At 42.5% G+C, this 18018-nt stretch overlaps 1 protein-coding gene across 8 annotated transcripts in view; it reads left to right on the top strand.

Moving 5' to 3' along the window:
* Positions 1-18018, top strand: part of TNRC6A (trinucleotide repeat containing adaptor 6A) — a 53664-nt gene that overhangs the window by 32394 nt on the left and 3252 nt on the right. For 7 of the 8 annotated variants that reach the window (XM_075104573.1, XM_075104576.1, XM_075104574.1 and 4 more), the window contains 16 exons: positions 2588-5176; positions 5992-6156; positions 6300-6475; positions 6656-6736; positions 7177-7228; positions 8612-8754; positions 9425-9562; positions 9797-9925; positions 10035-10112; positions 10375-10585; positions 13830-13961; positions 15479-15637; positions 16026-16166; positions 16675-16782; positions 17009-17230; positions 17936-18006. In XM_075104573.1, the coding sequence (XP_074960674.1) occupies positions 2588-5176; positions 5992-6156; positions 6300-6475; positions 6656-6736; positions 7177-7228; positions 8612-8754; positions 9425-9562; positions 9797-9925; positions 10035-10112; positions 10375-10585; positions 13830-13961; positions 15479-15637; positions 16026-16166; positions 16675-16782; positions 17009-17230; positions 17936-18006 (4595 nt within the window). The remainder of the gene's footprint in view (positions 1-2587; positions 5177-5991; positions 6157-6299; positions 6476-6655; positions 6737-7176; positions 7229-8611; positions 8755-9424; positions 9563-9796; positions 9926-10034; positions 10113-10374; positions 10586-13829; positions 13962-15478; positions 15638-16025; positions 16167-16674; positions 16783-17008; positions 17231-17935; positions 18007-18018) is intronic. The other variant, XM_075104570.1, reaches the window with a different exon arrangement.

Raw genomic sequence — 18018 nt, 5'->3', positions numbered from 1 at the left:
GGATGATATTTATGTAATCAAGACTTTGTTTTGTTAGAGCAGCTTTTGATGCTGTTGATTCTCTGGTTTGTGATAGTACAGACAACTCTTAACTTTGATTAGTGGTTTAATACAGGTTAGATGTATTTTTTAAAAAATATCAGTGTAAGATTTGTAACCTTGAGTGGTGTTGGACAATTGCTCGGATACTACGGTGGTTTTTTGAGCAGCACATTCATAGGCAGTTCTGGGTTATGTTCAGCTGAACAAACATCCTCCAGTTCTCCCAAGGACGCTGCGTTGTTCTCTTCAAGACTGTGGAGCTGCCAGGCTCTTCTGACTGTTGCAGTGCTATTTCTACTGGCCACAGGTCTCTTTCCACTACCCCCAGTTCCCCATTGCTGTGCCAGCATCCTTGTTTCTCAGGTTGTAGTTCCCACGTGAAGCTTAACCGATTGCTTCGGTGCTCTCAGGCGTCCATCGTCCTGGTGGCCGGAGGAGCAGTGGGTGATCCCTGCTCTGTGCCACCCCAAGCCCGTACTCTTGGAGGCAGGGTCTTTGGCCAGATTCTTTTCCACTGTAGGAGGAATAACGTTGATATTGATTAAAAATTAATTAAAAATAGACCAAAACTTGTTGCTCATCAGTGTAATATTTAGTAAACTGGCCACAGTAACTTAAATGTAAGGTTTTTTCTTTGTTCCTTCCTGTTCCCTTATAGATCATCAAGATCATAAATTCAAATAATGCAGTATTTGAAATTGGTTACTCTAATTTAAAAATGTGGGTTTTCCTGCTTATCGTGGTGTTATCAAATTCCTTTTTAGAGGTGGAAGCACCGAAACAAGGTCTCTCTTTAAATCAGCTGTGCTTCCCTTCGGATCCTTCAGCCACACTTACACACAATAAACCGCAGGGACCCTCTTTGCGGCTGAGCTGGAGCCCTGAGAACAGGCTCCCGCCGACCGATCCCTGCACGTGAGAGCCCATTGCCAATCCTGTATGTGTTTTTAACCTCTAAGTAAGCAGCAGTTTTGACTAACACTTTAGCAGAGTAGTTGCAACTCAGTTAGTTGTTACTGAGCCGTAGGTAGGGGTTGGTGGGCATCGGAGCTTGGTGCTTGGGTGCTGCTGCAGAGTTGGCGTTCCCCGTAGCAGAAGGGTGAGACTGGCAGCTTCCTTTCAGACCTCACAGTTAACATGTATTTCTTGGAAACACAAGACACTTGTAAACTAGAGTTATATTTCTAAAGTAGCCAGTCACTAAATGTTCTTGAAATAGCTTTTGAGAGAAATAAGGATTGGTAATTGTAGCATTTTGTTGCTATTAGCCTTGTCTGGTAGCACGAACAGGCACAATTTCATGACGGCATTCAGGCAAAGCAGCTGTGCCTTTTTCTAGACAGATGTAAGGCATGTGCTGTAAAAATCCATTGAGAATGAGCAGGAGCTGTACAACTTTTTTTTCCTCCTATCTTTAGGTGTGCATGTTTTGAATATTCTAAATAAAAGCAAAACACTACTAAGAAAAGTTGACAGTTTCTTTTTTTTTTTTTTTTTGACAGCCTGAATGTTTTAAAAGGCAGGGAAAGCATAGTTTGCTACAGATGCAGCAATTGAGCGGACACTAGCGTGGTTTTTCTTTCAGTTCAAGTGAATACGAAGTAAAAAAACTTTGCTGACATCACGCACTTGTGTTTTCTTGCCAGCTTCATTACTGTTTTTCACGTGCTTCGTGCTTTCATAGTTTCATCTTCTGGTGCACCTGTCTGACTATGTTTTACTATAACAGTTTGGCTGGAGGAGGTCTCTGCAGTAAAGCTTTAGACATACGAGATGAAAATTGATACCACTTATTTTATCACAAATACTCCATGGTACTCCACATACTCCATGGTGCATGTGAAAAAGTGTATAAGTTAACTAGGATGTATGTCCTCTTGATTCCCAGACATGATCAGCTTATTTACTGAAGAAGAAACACCAGTTCCTACATAAATGAAAATGAGAAGTGTCAGTTCAGCTACTGCGATTAATCTGTACTTCTGCAGCAGCAGAACTTCAGGCTGGGCTTGTGGGTTTTGTGTCCAACTGTTGTCTAAAAGAAAGGATCTTAAATAACTGAAGAAATCTTACAGAATGTCTTTTAATGGGGGTGAGAGGGTGTGTGTTTCTCTGGCTATTGTCACATAGCGATTGGTTCTGCTAGGTCAGTTTAATATCCCGTTTAGATTTCTGCCTTTCGGTGTCTTTGATTTTTATATAGTATTATGTTTTTAGTATGTATATGTTATTAGAAAATACTTCATATATGGTGAGATAGAGCATTTTTTAAAAAAACTGGTTTCTCTGGTACAAAGAACTACCTTTAGAAGTGCTTCTTTGTGCTTTCTGTGAGAGTGCCGCTTTGCATGCTGGTGAGGAGCATTCTAGGTTATGCATGCAGCGGTGTTCTGGACAGCTTTCTCTGTCCCTGTCAGTGGCTGTAGTGCTAAGCAAAATAATCCTTGGCTTCGTATCTTTATATATTAGTTTCTTCCCTTCTGTTTTATGAAGGTGTAATACTAAATTTATAATAATGCTCTTGGACTTTCCTTCTTCTCTTTAGATCTGAACCACAGTGGTCTAGGATCCCATTATGAAAATTCTCACTGGGGACCAGTCTCTTCAAATAGTGACTCCAGCACAAACTGGGATAAAGTTATTGTAGACGGCTCTGACAAAGAAGCATGGCCATCAATCACTGGCAGTGACCCAGAGCTGACATCAGAATGTATGGACACTGACTCTGCCTCTAGCTCTGGGTCAGAGAGAAACCTCGTTATAATGGCTTCAGGGAGCACAGGTGGTGAAAATGATGGCATTCGAAATGGCATTGGACATGGTTCTCAAAATAAGTTTGTGGTTGGTAGCAACAGCAATAATGTGGGCAATGGAAGTATTAATGGGCCATGGGGTTTATCCCATGGAACCATAATAAGCACATGTCAAGTTTCTGTGGATGCTCCTGACAGCAAATCTGAAAGTAGCAACAATAGAATGAATGCTTGGGGCACCATAAACTCTTCATCAAATGGAGGGTTAAATCCAAGCACTTTGAATTCGAATGGCAACCATGGTGCCTGGCCTGTATTGGAGAACAATGGACATGCCCTGAAAGGGTCTGTAGGGAGTGGTAATCCTGGCACAAGTATTCAGTGCAGTACCATAGGTCAGATATCTAACAGTCAGAGTATTAACTCTAAAGTGGGTGGTTCAGCCCATGGTTCCTGGGGAAGCCTTCAGGAAAATTGTGATTCTGAAGTAAATGGTACAAGGAAGGTTTCATTCAGTGGGCAACCTCAAAACCTTAACACTGAAATGAATGGACCAAATAACACTACTAACTTTATGACCTCTAGTTTACCAAACTCTGCTGGTTCAGTGCAGATTAACGAACTGCCTAATAATACAGGGCATGGGGCCTGGCGCGTGAGCACAATGAATCATTCTCAGATTCAGGCCTCTCCAGTTACAAACGGCACTTCCATTTCTCATCTTAGCAATGGTGAGACAAAAAATGGTGGATCTTATGGTACTACATGGGGTGCCTATGGTTCTAATTACTCTGGAGACAAATGTTCAGGCCCAAACAGCCAAGCTAATGGTGACACTGTGAATGCAACTCTAATGCAGCCAGGCATTAGCGGGCCTGGCAGCACTAACTTTCAAATCAACGGGAATAAAGGAGGAGGGGTGTGGGAGGCAGGGACGGTCAACTCCCAGAATATGCCGTGGGGAAGTGGAAATGGTGCGAGTGCTGGCGGGAGTAGAAGAGGATGGGGCAACCCGGCACAAAACACTGGCACTAACATTTCAAATGGAGAATGGAGTAAACTGCCTAGTAATCAGCATTCCAATGAAGGCGTGAATGGAAACAGCAGGAAGTTTACAAACGGATGGAAATCTACTGAGGAGGATGACCTTAACAGCCAGAGTTCTGCTCCTTCTCAGATAACTGAGCAGAACAGCGCATGGGCCAAAACAGGTACGGGGGACAGCGAAGGTAGTTCGGAGAGCACTGGATGCCACGAAGACAGAGTAACTACAGAAGGACAGAATCGAGAGAGAAGGAAAGTTGACCAGCATGCATTACTCCAAAGTATAGTGAACAGAACTGACTTAGATCCACGTGTCCTTTCCAACTCTGGCTGGGGACAGACTCCAATCAAACAGAACACTGCCTGGGACACCGAAACGTCTCCAAGGGGTGAAAGAAAAACTGACAATGGGACAGAGGCCTGGGGAGGCTCTGTGACACAGACTTCCAGCTCAGGGGGGTGTGTGGATAGACCTAGCCCTAATAATAACGATACCTCATCTGTATCAGGGTGGGGAGATCCAAAGTCTGCTACAAGGTGGGGAGACTCCAAAGGGTCAAACAGCCAAGGGGGGTGGGAAGAAGATTCTGCTGCTACAGTAATGGTCAAGAGCAATCAGTCGTGGGGAAGTGGCAAAGAGGAGAAGTCATCTTGGAATGACGCACAGAAGATCAAACAGGGATGGGTAGATGGACAAAAGGCCAGCCAGGGTTGGGCAGCTTCTGCCGGTGACAGCTGGGGCGAAAATTCAAGAAGTAACCATTGGGGTGAGGCTAAGAAATCCAGTTCAGGAGGTAGCGACAGTGACAGATCAGTGTCTGGTTGGAATGAGCCAGGTAAATCAAATTCTGTTACTTGGGGAGGTAATAATACAAACCCAAATAATTCTTCAGGATGGGATGAGCCTGCAAAGTCTAATCAGAACCAGAGCTGGGGAGACCCTCCGAAATCCAATCAGCCTCAAGGTTGGGGGGATTCGTCAAAGCCGATCAACTCTCCAGAATGGAACAAACAAGATGTTGGCTCTTGGGGAGCACCGTCTGCCACAAACAAGCCCCCAGGGTCGGGCTGGCTGGGCGGACCGATGCCGGCACCAGCAAAGGAGGAAGAACCCACTGGCTGGGAGGAGCCATCCCCTGAATCAATACGCCGCAAAATGGAAATTGATGATGGAACTTCTGCTTGGGGTGATCCAAGCAAGTACAACTACAAAAATGTGAATATGTGGAATAAAAATGTCCCAAACAGTAGCAGCAGTTCAGACCAGCAAGCACAGGTACATCAGCAGCTACTGTCTTCAAGTGCCATGTCTAGCAAGGAGAGCAGTTCGGGTTCTGGTAAGGCTTGGTTTTACGCAAATTTGTGTTTTCTGTTAATTGTAAACCAATTATTTTGTTCTTGCTTCGTATAACAATATTTTAGTTTCAAAGGGGAAAGGGGAAGGTGCCAATGAAGCACTGTTTTTATTTATTTAAAAAAAAATAACAGCACTGCTCCTAGATGTTTGATATTTTTATACAGATTGGAAGATCTGTCTAGTTTGAAATAGCTTGAGTAATAAAGACTAGACAGCTCAGCTTGAATTCTGGGGTGTGGGAGCACAGAAAATGTTTAAAATAGTATCTGAGGAATGAAACTCTTTTTCTTCATTTGATTCTAAAACAGTTAAAACTTAATGTTGCCAAAGACCACCCCCCCAAAAAAGCGTTGAGCGGCTACAGGACAGGATGAACTTTTTTGTGGTTTTATATGGGCTCAAGGTCAGACTTTCTGATCTTGTAGCTTTGGGAGCAGTGAATAATGAAACTTGGAGATGAGCTTGAACGGTGTTTATGAAGTGTTTTGTGCTCTGCTTCTTTTTCAACTGCGAAGAGGAGTGGCTTAAATACGAGCAGCTCTTTGGAACTTTATCTTAGAAATTTCTGTTATCAAATGTAATTCTTTACATATGAAATCTCTATTTTTGTGAGGTATTTTTTTAACGGAACAGCTTAGAGTTGTGATAACTACCTTCATACAAAATGTAAATGTGTACTAATATGCTTTTTACTGTATGTTATGGATCTAGAAAAGGCAAAACACTTGAGTCTCTTTAGATAGCTTTTTAAATCCTCCTTAAAAACACGCCAGTAACTCATACTGCTTTAAAAAGGTTGGGGAGAGCCTTCTACTCCAGCCACTACTGTAGATAATGGAACTTCAGCGTGGGGTAAACCCATGGATACTGGTACTAGCTGGGGAGAGCCCATCAGCGATGCAGCAGGCACCTCTGGCTGGGGAAACGCTTCTCTTGGTCAACAGGCTTCAAATAAACCTGGTGAGTGCTTTCTGCGTCATCTTTGAATAAAGCTTTACATTTTGAGAGCTTTTTTTATCTTGAAGTAAACATCAAGCCAACTTCTGCATTAAGGGTGGTCAGGTGCTCCTGAGGTGTTAATGTGCAATTTTTCTCACAACCAGGGCCTAAATCTATGCAAGATAGTTGGTGTGGAGATGATATGCCATTGACAGGCAGTCGTCAGACCAGCTGGGAGGAAGAGGAGGATGTAGAGATTGGAATGTGGAACAGCAGTTCTTCACAAGAAGCTAACCCGTCTTTAAATTGGCCACCATATATGAAAAAAATGCCCACAAAGGTAATGAGGAGGTTGAGTCAAGGCTTTTAGCACTGTCATCGCTTCTAAAACCTGAGTCAGAGCCGATTGCCTCACTGAGCGGAGACCCATTAAGCTTCATTCATAACATTTTATGATGTAATTTAAGCAGTAGGTGGTAACGTCTTCTGAGTATCACAGGAATTCCTTTCTGTTTTTAAGGGAATAATGAAAGGTGGAAACAAGCAAGATGAAACATGGATCAATCCATTCCTTAAGCAATTCACAAATCTCAGTTTTTCAGTAAGTATTTACCTTTACCTGCATTCCAGCCCTCTTACAGTGCTAGTTCTAGTGCACAAAGATTAAATGCTGAATTGCCTAGTGTTCATTTTCATAGTATTTTCCATTTTACTTCTGTTTGTCTGTCCTCTGTCACCCATCCCTTTTCTTTTCATCCTCATTACAAAAAGACCGATCAATTGATTAAAAGTATTTTTGTAAGCACTACCCAGGTATTCATCCAATAGTCTGATGTTTTCCTTAATGTTACGTAGGTTTTTTGGTGTAGATACCTGCTTTCAGTTGGGTGACAACTAAAGGGAGAAAGTGCTTCAGAATAGCATCCAATTTCTCTTGATTTTTCTTTCTTGCAGGTTTGAATTGAAATAGTGTATAGAAATCTCTTTGTTTTAGCTTTTAAAATTTTTACTAAGTAATTATGATGCATTTTATTACTTCAGAGAGAATCACCAGAAGAAACCATACAGAGCAATAAGATGGACATGTCTGGAGGTAAGGCTAGGAGAACCTAGCTAGGTTTGATTGCTTTCCTTTCCAGTCTCTCTTTTAGTTTATATCCATCTGTAAATTACTTTTTAAAAACAATATATAATATATATACAGCTATAGCTGTCTAGTTAAATCTGTTTCCCTAAAGAAAAGGAATACCCTGCTGAGAAAAAAAACTTGTGCCTGAGTAGCGCTGCACACCTGAATCACCTGGTCGCTATAGTAACATCATCCATAAATCAGGCGAAGCTTACATGTATTAAGCTGACACGAAAGAATGTTTTCAGGGCGTGGTGGGTTTGTTTCTGGTAGCAGAAGTATCCAGCTCGCCTTCTGGGTACCTTCGCTGAGCATGAACAGAAATGATCCGAGCGCTGCGCTCGCTCGTTGTGGTTCGTTCTTGAACGCCTTTTCAGTTGGAAGAACTAACTAAATACCGAACAATTGTTTTCAAAATGTTCAAACCTGAGTGTAAAATGACTCGTGAGCAGTTTTTATTTGAATCCGTTGACTGTTACGATTCCTCTAGCGAACCAGAAGTGGTATAATTCTTTAATACATTAATAGCAATGTATTATAGCGATAGAATATTTAATTAAAAGTAATTGTAGCATTGTAGTTTTTATTGTAGTTGCACTCTTTATTCAAGTTTAAAATTGGGTGTTTTCACTTGAGCTCGCAGTCCATTTTATAAATAAATTGTTCTTTGAATTTCAGATTGCAATATTAATGGCAAGCCTCATTTAAATTATTTCAATTTTTTAAATTTGAATTTAAAACATCTGCTTGGAAAGTCATTCTCTTGCACTGCATGCAGTGAAGTATTAAATGGACTGCTTTTATTTCTGCTTATATCTTGATCTAGCTTGTCTAGTGGAACTAAATTTTAAGTTATCTTTTATCATTGCCTTTAATAAGCACAAATACTTGAAATTTGTGAGGTGTTTTTTTATTAGCTCAGTCAAATTAAAGGGCCTCTGAAATACGGCACAAATGATACCACTTCGAAGCCAAGACAATGCTTATTGCTACTAAAAAGAAAAAAGGTGACATTCACAACTTGAAGCTCACCCTTAAACAATGAACACTTTCTTGTTTTCAAGAGAAAACTGAAGATAATGCTTCTGTGAAGCCTGGCAAAATCTGTGGACGCTTTGCTGATTGCAAGTTTTAAGTCGTCTGTAGCCATCGATTCATGGCGTTGCCTTTCCCTTTTCGGTAACGCCCGGAGAGTTGAAAGCTAGACTGATGTTTCCTCTTATTAGTATCTATCTGGAGAGCCGTAGTAGTTCAGCCCTTCGTAAGCACAAACCAGTTTCTAGTGCGTCTGGAAAACGGAATAATCTTTGATGCAGTGATGTAGTCACATCTCCCACCTTTTCTCAGGGTTATTGCAAGATAAGCGCATGGAGATGGATAAGCATGGCCTCGGCGTTGGAGATTACAATCGTGTGGTTGGAAAAGGCCCTGGTCCTCGTCCTCAGATTTCCAAAGAGTCTTCCATGGATCGCGGTCCTTACTTCGATAAGGTTAGTAGGTGTCTTTCTGGTGGACACCTCTAAACTTCTTTGACTCTGCATTCTAAGTAGTTATCTCTGTGTTCCTTAGCTTTCTGCACTTAGTGGAGAGGAAAGCGAGGGCTTTCTTGTTAATCCATAAGATATGTTTTGCTCTTTTTAACTTACTGATATATATAATACTAAGCACTTTCTGTAGCCCATTTGCAGTGCAAATGACTAACCTGATCTCTTTTGTTTTCTGCCTATTTCCTGCTGGTGCTGGACTGTCATGTGACTCTTCCCTTCTGTTCCTGGCAATGGTTTCTCCCTTCTGCTTGCTTGCTGGCTGGTTGTTGCGCATCGGTTTGTCTGTCCAATCAGGATGGCATTGTAGCAGACGAGTCCCAAAACATGCAGTTTATGTCCAATCAAAACATGAAGCTTCCCCCTTCAAATAATGCACTACCTAACCAAGCCCTTGGCTCCCTAGCAGGGCTGGGTATGCAAAACTTGAATTCTGTTAGACAGGTAAGGCTGCGTGCATATCCTTGGCATGTTACTTGACAGCATTTAATGCCTTTTGATATAAAGTCTAGCTACCTATGTGATTGATGTGTGTTTAACTTCTAATGCAAATGCATGGGGGTGGGAGAAGCAGCAGCAGAGGTTCATTGTCGCTAACCGTCCATCCTTTCCGCAGAATGGCAATCCCAGTATGTTTGGTGTTGGTAATATAGCAGCACAGCCCAGGAGCATGCAGCAGCCTCCAGCACAACCTCTTAATTCATCTCAGCCTAATCCACGTGCTCAAGTGCCTCCTCCATTACTATCCCCTCAGGTAATTGGATACGTAAAACAGCCTGTGTACAGACTACCAAAGTGCTGCTTCAGAAGCTTGTTTTTTATTTACTGGTGTTGCCAGTATTTATTCTGTAAATATTTGGAAATGTATTTGGCTCGATGAGTGTTTCAGAAACCAGACAACTGTTGGCCAGAGGTTCTAATATTCTACATCTAGTGTAACTAATTGCCCGTTACCGTCAGTCACTCTTCATTCTGGTCCCTTTTGCAGGTTCCAGTATCATTACTGAAGTATGCACCAAACAACGGTGGCCTGAGCCCACTCTTTGGCCCACAACAGGTAGCCATGTTGAATCAACTGTCCCAGTTAAACCAGCTTTCTCAGATCTCCCAGTTACAGGTAAGCTAACAAAGCTAGTCGCTCTGTGTTCTGTTTGAAAGTCTAAGTAGAGACTTACGTCAGCTGTAAACTGTTCTTAAAAAAACCACCACAAAACACTGTCTCCTAGCGGTTGTTGGCTCAGCAGCAAAAAGCGCAGAATCAAAGAAGCATGCCTTCTGGTGGTCGTCAACAGCAGGAGCAGCAGGTAAATAAATACGTTTATTATTAACTTTTCAAGCTATCTTTAAAAACCGTTTTTTCATCCTGAGCTGCGTTTCTTGTTCTAAATTGTATTAAAGTGTGCAAAAGCGAATGGGATTTTGACAAGCTTTAAAGGAGTGACTTAGCTTAATGCTGGGGTTTTGCGGTGCTAAGATGCACGGAGCACAAAGCTGCATTTCATGATCTTTCTTTAAATGTGGAAAAGCTTTTGCCTATTTTTATTGTAACTGCTCTGTTTTTTTAAGGGTCGATCTCTTAGTATGCAGCAACAGATGATGCAACAGTCCCGTCAGCTTGATCCAAACCTGTTAATGAAGCAGCAAACTCCACCCTCCCAGCAGCAGTCACTCCATCAACCCACCATGAAATCTTTCCTTGAGAACGTCATACCCCATGCTACTCCTGAGCTACAAAAAGGGCCGTCACCAATAAACGCGTTCAGCAGCTTCCCTATAGGTGGGTTTCTCCATGCTGATTTCATACAATCAGTTAATGCTTATGTGACACACAGCCTTCTCTTTTTCACGTTGCCTGCCTCCTCTGAAAACAATGGTGATTGTAATCCTCTTAGTACTTAGGATTCTAATGGAAGTAGTAATTCTCGGTGGGGCGTATCCAGTTACCTTTGCTCACTAAAGAACTTTTTTCGCAAGTGCACTCGTTCCCAGAAGTGACTGTCTGTGTTTCAGTGCAAAATGCTTTACGTTCTTAAAAGAACGTCTGTCTCCTTTTATTTCTGGGGTTTATTTTTTTTTATCCTCTGGGGCCTGAGGATGATACAAAGTCCTTTTGCAGTTATGATTCCTGGAGCTAAAGGACTTTTAGAAGTAGAATCCGTACAAAGAATCCATTGATGTGGTCTTGTTTCTTTGGACTTTAAAAACGTTTTCGATGAATCTGGAATGTCACGGGTAGAAGAAAATGTTAGTTTCCCTTTCAGAGGTTTTTGCCCAGGGAAGAAAGCTTTTAGTTCTGCATTTTTACAGAACGGTTGTCTCATTTCAGGCAAAATATCTGAACATTTATAAACAAAAACATCTCCTGTTTCTTTCTCCCTATGTTTCCAGGCTTCTGTCCAATTTCTACTTCAGAAATTCCAGGCTTGTATATTTTCTCCTTACTTTAGGTCCCTTTTTAATGCTATCTTATACTTACTACAACTGTATACCATTTCCCTCTTGTTCCTTACCCCTATTTTTTTCCTCCTCTTCAGTTTGCTTTTCTTCTACATTATTCTAATCTGCTCATTTCTGTTGGGCTGATTTCCCTTGCATTCTCATTGCCCTTTGTAGAAGAGATTGTTTAATAGAGACCGCTGCTGAAATCCTTGTGCTTACAGGGGGAGTGTCACGGAGCCGGTGGGTCAGTGCAGGCCATGCTGCTGCACTGCATGTGGCTCACTGGAATTTTGCTTGTGGCCAGTCTTAAGCCCAGGCTGCTGCTGAATAGGTGCTGCTGCTGATTGGCATCAAGGTCTAACTACTGCTTCCATTCAAAGGCCAAGGCATAAGAATGAAGTTCGTTAGCTACTCCAGACGCTATGATAGGTCTAACAAAAGGAATATTTAACTTTCTCACCAAACTTCATGGTGAGCAATTGCATCCTGCCTACATTAGGTTCCTTTCTGGCTTATTTCTTGAGTTGAATTGCTGCAAACTATTGTTAAGTAGCTGCTTTCTCACCTTAATCATTGCCACGTTTCAGGAACCTGCAGTATATGTAGGATTGCTTTGAGGTCCCTCAGGAAGCTGCTGCAGTATGTGTAAGAATTCTGTGGGAGCCCTTTGGAATAGTACTGTATAGTGATATAAGCAAGAGGAGCCACATTCAGTCCACAAATAAAAGCTTAAGGGCAGAAATAGTAGGTTGCTGGAATTTCTTCACCCTTTGGTGAATAATTGAGTCAAGAGGAGTATTGGTAGCATCCTCTAAGTGCACAAGTACAGTAGCATAGTCATGTGAGAAGGCGCTGAACTTGCCAAGTTGTCTTCTGGAAAATCTTGCAGGTATGTTGTTTTTTTCCGTGTTCTAATACAAGCATCAGGAGACCTAGCAACGAAAGGAGAGGGCAGTCCTCTTCACCTTCTAGGGAGCTGAATTTATTGAGCTTCACCAGATATTTGTTCATCAAAAGCAGAGATTGGGGATGGGTGCTGCAGTCACATCCTCATTCATTTATAGAATTCAGTATTTCTAATATTAAAATTACATCTTTCTGCCAAATGGTGAGTGTAGCTGAACCATATAAAATCTTTCACAATTGGATATGAAAAATTACTTCTGGGAAGACTGTTTAAATTCTAGGTTATGTCCAGGGACGAGCGTTCACCCCTCAGTCCACAGGTTTCAAATACAGAGCTACGGCCGTGGGTCTGTGCCTGCCAAGGGGCTGGCATTGACCTCGTCAGCTAGAGGTGCCTGTTTGCCAGCTTGTGATCTTCCTTCTTTTAGAGGTCTGTCTTCTGCAAGCTTCTTCAGAGTTAGAAGAAAGGTTATTGCTCTGACAACAGCAAAATGCCAGAGGGAGAGGTGTCGGCAACTGTATTGACTGGACTTCTCCTTTTTTCTGTTTCACCTATTGATGTTATATTTTTTAAAACTCAGCTGTCCTGTTACCAAGGCACTTTCTCTGAGGCTTTTCAAGGGGCTGCTTTTCTGGCATCAGCAGCTGTTCATGCGTTTAAGAAAAACAAATGAGGGAAAAAAAATAAAACAAAAACTAACTAAACCAGCTTTTATATGGCAGGGAGTATCGACTTAGGAACAAAATGAAGCATTAGTTTCCAGTGCTGAATGAAGGTGCTTCTAGTAGAGATTTGAGAAGTTCCCTGTGTGTCTCTGGCCCTAAGATAAAATGTTGTAGTGATTTTATTTTCAGAAACAAAGTAAATAGACCTGAAGGGCTGGAAATGTAACCAGGTGTGGCTGTGAATTGCGGATACGTACAGACCTGGAAAGGGGGCAGGTGTGCCAGAGCCAAAAGCCCAGAGTAGCTGGTTCCCACAGGTGGCATGGTGTTGATTCTTTGGCAGATAAACATTCTGAAATACAGACAACAGCTTAGAACAGGCAAAGACAAGTTTTGTTTTCTCTTACTGAGGTTTTCATACAGTGCGAGCTGGATAAATGGAGGAGGGGAGTAGTGTTGCTGGTGTGGTCCCTCGCAAAGTGCTTCTCTGCCTGTGCCAGCGTGGTTCAGAAGCTGGTGAGGTGTCCTGTTGAACAGCCCGGATAAGTGTGGGAATGAGGTTGTAACTGCAGGTACCAGTACATAACTCCTGCTGAACAGGGATGAGTACAGACACACCCTCCTGCTGAGAAAAGTGTCTTTTATAACTGAGCTTAGCTCTTCAAAGTGGAGTACTGCTTTGTGCAGGTGAGATCGGCTGTTGTGCTGGTGCGAGGCTGGCGTTAGAAAGGCCCCGTTTTAGTTCCTCTGCCTTCCTCAATGGCTTCTTCCACTGACATTTTTGCATGAAGACATGAGCTGAGAACTTCAGAGTGCTTTGCATTGCTTAGCTTAGCTTCTGTCTGTAGTAAGTTCACTGTACTAAATGCTAGAATGTTTCTCAAAAAACAGAGACTTGGAAGCATGAAATAACCATAGTAATATGCTCTTGAATGTTGATGAGGACAATAGTGGTAATTAGCACAAGAAAAACATTTAGTCTGTATTTCATAAGCTCTGTATGCTTTTAGGAATGAACTCAAACTTGAATGTAAACATGGATATGAGCAGTATTAAAGAGCCACAATCTCGACTGAGGAAATGGACTACAGTAGACAGCATTTCTGTGAACACATCGTTAGATCAAAACTCCAGCAAACATGGTATGTCAAACGGGCCATAAAGTAGCATTTGACGTTATGCGTCAGATTTTCACATTCTATGTATAAAATGGAGGTTTGCTATATTTAGGCCTGTAGTTGTAACTGCTGTTGGTTGTGTTGCTTGTAGCTGTCAGAATTTGGGTTGTGTCTGTGCCAAACTCGCTGCCTGTCTTGTACAGCAGCCCATAGCCTTCTTGAATGCTTTTACTTACAGAAGTGATCTTGTGATGAGATTAAGTAGAAACGTTGTGCAGAATCCCTTTTTTTAACCAGACCTAAGTGTGACTATCGCTACTAGTTATTGGAATGCTTTGTACACGTTTAAACCAAAAGCTTTAGATTTTCTAGCTTGCTTTCCACCCACCCTGCTGGCCTTAAGGTGATTTATGGAGATTTAATAACTCTGTGTGCATGCATTCTGGTCATGTCTGGCGTCTTTAGTTACAGGTTTTGGTTACGAACGTGTACATTTGCATTCTAAAAATGGGGAGGGCTTAGGGGGGTAGACTAGTACTATTGCTGCGCTTAGTATTAGAGGAGGTGGACTTGGTTGCTTCATATTTCATTCCAGTAATCAGGATTCATATGACACTTCAACTGTTTCAGTTGCTTGAAATCTCATCCAGTTAAAATTTGAGTCTACAGCACAAAGGTTCTGTGTCTAAAGATAGTTATGTCTCCAGTCTCCTGTTACTGTTCAGTCTTCAGATTGTGTGGGTATTTTTAGATTTGTCAGCTGTTTCACTACTACGAAATGACTTGCTGCCTTAAGCATCTAGTGGAGATACCCTGCTACTGCACTCCTGAACTTCACCTGATGTTTACAGGTGAACACAAGTCAGAAGCGTTGGTGTTCCTTTAGCTGTAGGTGATGTTTTCTGAGCAGCGTTGGGAATTTGGTTGTTTGAACTCCGCATTGCATTGAATCACTAGTTAGAGGTCACTTATTCCCTCACAACTATAGAATATCTTTGCCTTTGCCGTGTAATAACTTCTAAACTTCTCCTCACAGGACTTGCACAGAATCAAATAGACTCTGTACAGTGCTTTAGTGCCTTGCTCTGCCTCCAGTGATTTTTATTTTTTTCCCCTCCCAGGAATGAGTAGAATTTACAGAGCGTTGCAGTAGCTAAAGACCCTTCAGATTTGTAGAGTTTCTTCCAAGAGCCCCCCCATCACAAAATGTATTCACGACCCCTGTTGTCCAGTTGGGGTCTCACACAATGATCTTACCCTTCTCAATCAATATTTTTGTTACATTTCATAAGTATACCATTTTAATGAGATGATTTCATGGGATATTATTCGTATGGTTTTCTCCTGAATTATTCAGAGACATTCCAGTTTAGATTATATAATCCTGTATGATTCCTATATAATGTGCTATCATAAGAGGGCAGTATACCGCTATACATTTCATGAATGCTTTATGTGGGCATGTTTTTGTGTATAATAGGTATACGAAAATATAAAAATTGGCTATGAAAAATGTTTGACGACTATTTTTTTCCTTTTAGGTGCTATTTCAAGTGGTTTTAGGCTGGAAGAGTCTCCATTTGTTCCATACGACTTTATGAACAGCAGTAATTCACCAGCCAGTCCTCCTGGATCTATTGGGGATGGCTGGCCCCGTGCCAAATCGCCTAATGGCTCTAGCAGTGTTAACTGGCCACCAGGTATGCGCCGCCGGTGCTCGCTCTTCGCATGGCTCCTGCTGCTCAGCTGCGTTTCTCCTGTGTGCCCTGGTCACAACATGTGGAGGGGCGGGGAACGGGGCTACAGAAAAGCATTAAGGCTGTGTTTTTAGCAGATTGAAATTGAGGCCGGTAGTTTTACTGTACAAAGAGGAGTGTACAGAATCTCCCGCTTGGAGATTCTGCCCTCGTGAGGTGGGACCAGAACAACTGGAAATAAAGCAAATACTGTGAAAAGACAACTGAATTTAGTCAATTAAATGCTTAGAAGGTTTTGTATTTTTGGTCGTTAAGAGATGTATTGTTTAGACAGTTTTTTCCTTAAGAAAAAATAATCAAAATAAGCTGCTTCTCTGAACCTCTGTTCTAGAGTTTCGTCCTGGTGAGCCATGGAAAGGTTATCCAAACATCGACCCTGAAACTGACCCTTACGTCACTCCTGGCAGTGTCATAAACAATCTTTCAATTAATACTGTGCGGGAAGTTGACCACCTCAGGGACAGGAACAGTGGTACGTTCGGGTGCTACGTTTTCCCATCGTGTGCTGACCTTCCTTCAGTTGCACAGAGACACTGTTTACTTGGAGATGTGTTTGCTACTTGCCCATCTCCTTGTTTATCTTTTGTATTGTGGATTTCACGGCTGAAAAGCTCATCTTTGGCTCAAGCGCTGCTACTTGATGTGATGCAACAGATATTCCAAGAATGCGGGTAGAGTGAGCGAGCGCTGCTGATCTGCATTCCGATGTCATTCTGTGCACAGAGAGGCAGTGTGTTTGGAAGTAGGCAAGCAGAACTCGGCCACCTAGCCGTCACAGTAATGTCACTGGCTTTGCTCGAGCGAGCGCAGGGCGCTTCCCGCTGGTGAGCGTGCTCGCCACCACATGCCTTTGGGTCAAGAGCGGAGGGGGGCTCTCATCTGACTGTGCACATCTGCTCAGCCTGGACTACAAGCCATGCCTTTGAATTTTATTGCATGTGTGATGCTCTGTGCTGTGACTGACTTTGTCTTTATTACAGGGTCATCCTCATCTTTGAACACCACGCTGCCTTCAACTAGTGCCTGGTCATCCATTCGTGCCTCCAACTACAATGTTTCCCTCAGCAGTACAGCACAAAGCACTTCAGGTAATGTCTGCTTATGTCGCTCTGAGATGGTGTTTCTGCCCCGTCACGTGCTTCGGGGGATACTAAATGTAGTAAAAAATCATCCTGAGGTCTCATCTGAGTGGTAACTTCACTAACTTTCGAAGAAGCTATTTCGATTTTACTCTAATTTAGCAGCTTTTATCTGTAGCAAGGTGACAGTTCCAGCAGCGTGTAGTGACTATGGTTGTCTTTATTTGTCTTTTAGTAGCCAGAAACAGTGATTCCAAATCAACATGGTCTCCTGGATCAGTCACTAACACCTCTCTGGCTCATGAGCTGTGGAAGGTCCCTTTGCCACCTAAAAGCATCACTGCTCCGTCCCGCCCACCTCCGGGGCTAACAGGCCAGAAACCACCGTTGTCCACTTGGGATAACTCCCTTCGTTTGGGTGGAGGATGGGGAAATTCTGATGCCAGATATACCCCTGGTAAGGATGTCTTTTTGTATACGAAGGTTGTTCTGGTTTTGTCGTCAAGCATTTGGTTAGGTAATCTGTCACTGTTAGCTCAACATCTGTACCATTTGTCTTGCCAAAAGCAAAAGCTGGTCTGTACATCCTCAACTGCATTGCGGCAGACTTTCTGCGGAATAAAACGGGGGGGTAGGGCTCGGCCCTGTATGCAGCGGTAACATGGATGGCACCGGTGGTTTTTCTGTCCATAGTACGAACCATCTCCCCAAGCGCTTTTTGAGTTTGACGCCTGTGCAGCCGATTGCAGTTGCCTCTTAAAGCATTTTTCACAGAGTGGCTCGTACTACGCATGAATTACATCATGATAGTACAGGAAGCCTTCAGGCAGGCTTCAAAACTAGCCTGAGCTTGCAGCAAGAGTCAAAACAAATCTCTGTTTTCCTCAGTTATGATTATCTGACAACAGTGTGGCTACTTACGACTGTATTTACGTGATGGAAACACTTCAGAAAGTAAATAAAATGAGTAGATACAGACATTAAGTCCTGTACCATCCCAGAGTAGCCTTCTAATGGTTTTAAGTCTGGAAAAGATTAGTACTAGTGAGTTTTCCTTGCTTGTGAATGGTCCTGTCAGCTGCCCCGCAGCTTCTTACGCTCCTCCTGATACTCCGGTGTTCATTGTGGCAGGGCCCTGACTGCTTTATTTTCCCTCACTTAGGTTCAAGCTGGGGTGAGAGCAGCTCAGGGAGAATAACAAATTGGCTTGTTCTAAAAAACCTTACACCTCAGGTAAGGCTGGAG

This window comes from Phalacrocorax aristotelis, chromosome 10 (assembly GCF_949628215.1).
Source record: "Phalacrocorax aristotelis chromosome 10, bGulAri2.1, whole genome shotgun sequence".
Lineage (NCBI taxonomy): Eukaryota > Metazoa > Chordata > Aves > Suliformes > Phalacrocoracidae > Phalacrocorax > Phalacrocorax aristotelis.
The sequence above is the reverse complement of the archived record's forward strand: the minus strand, read 5'-3'. Positions and strand labels throughout refer to the sequence as shown.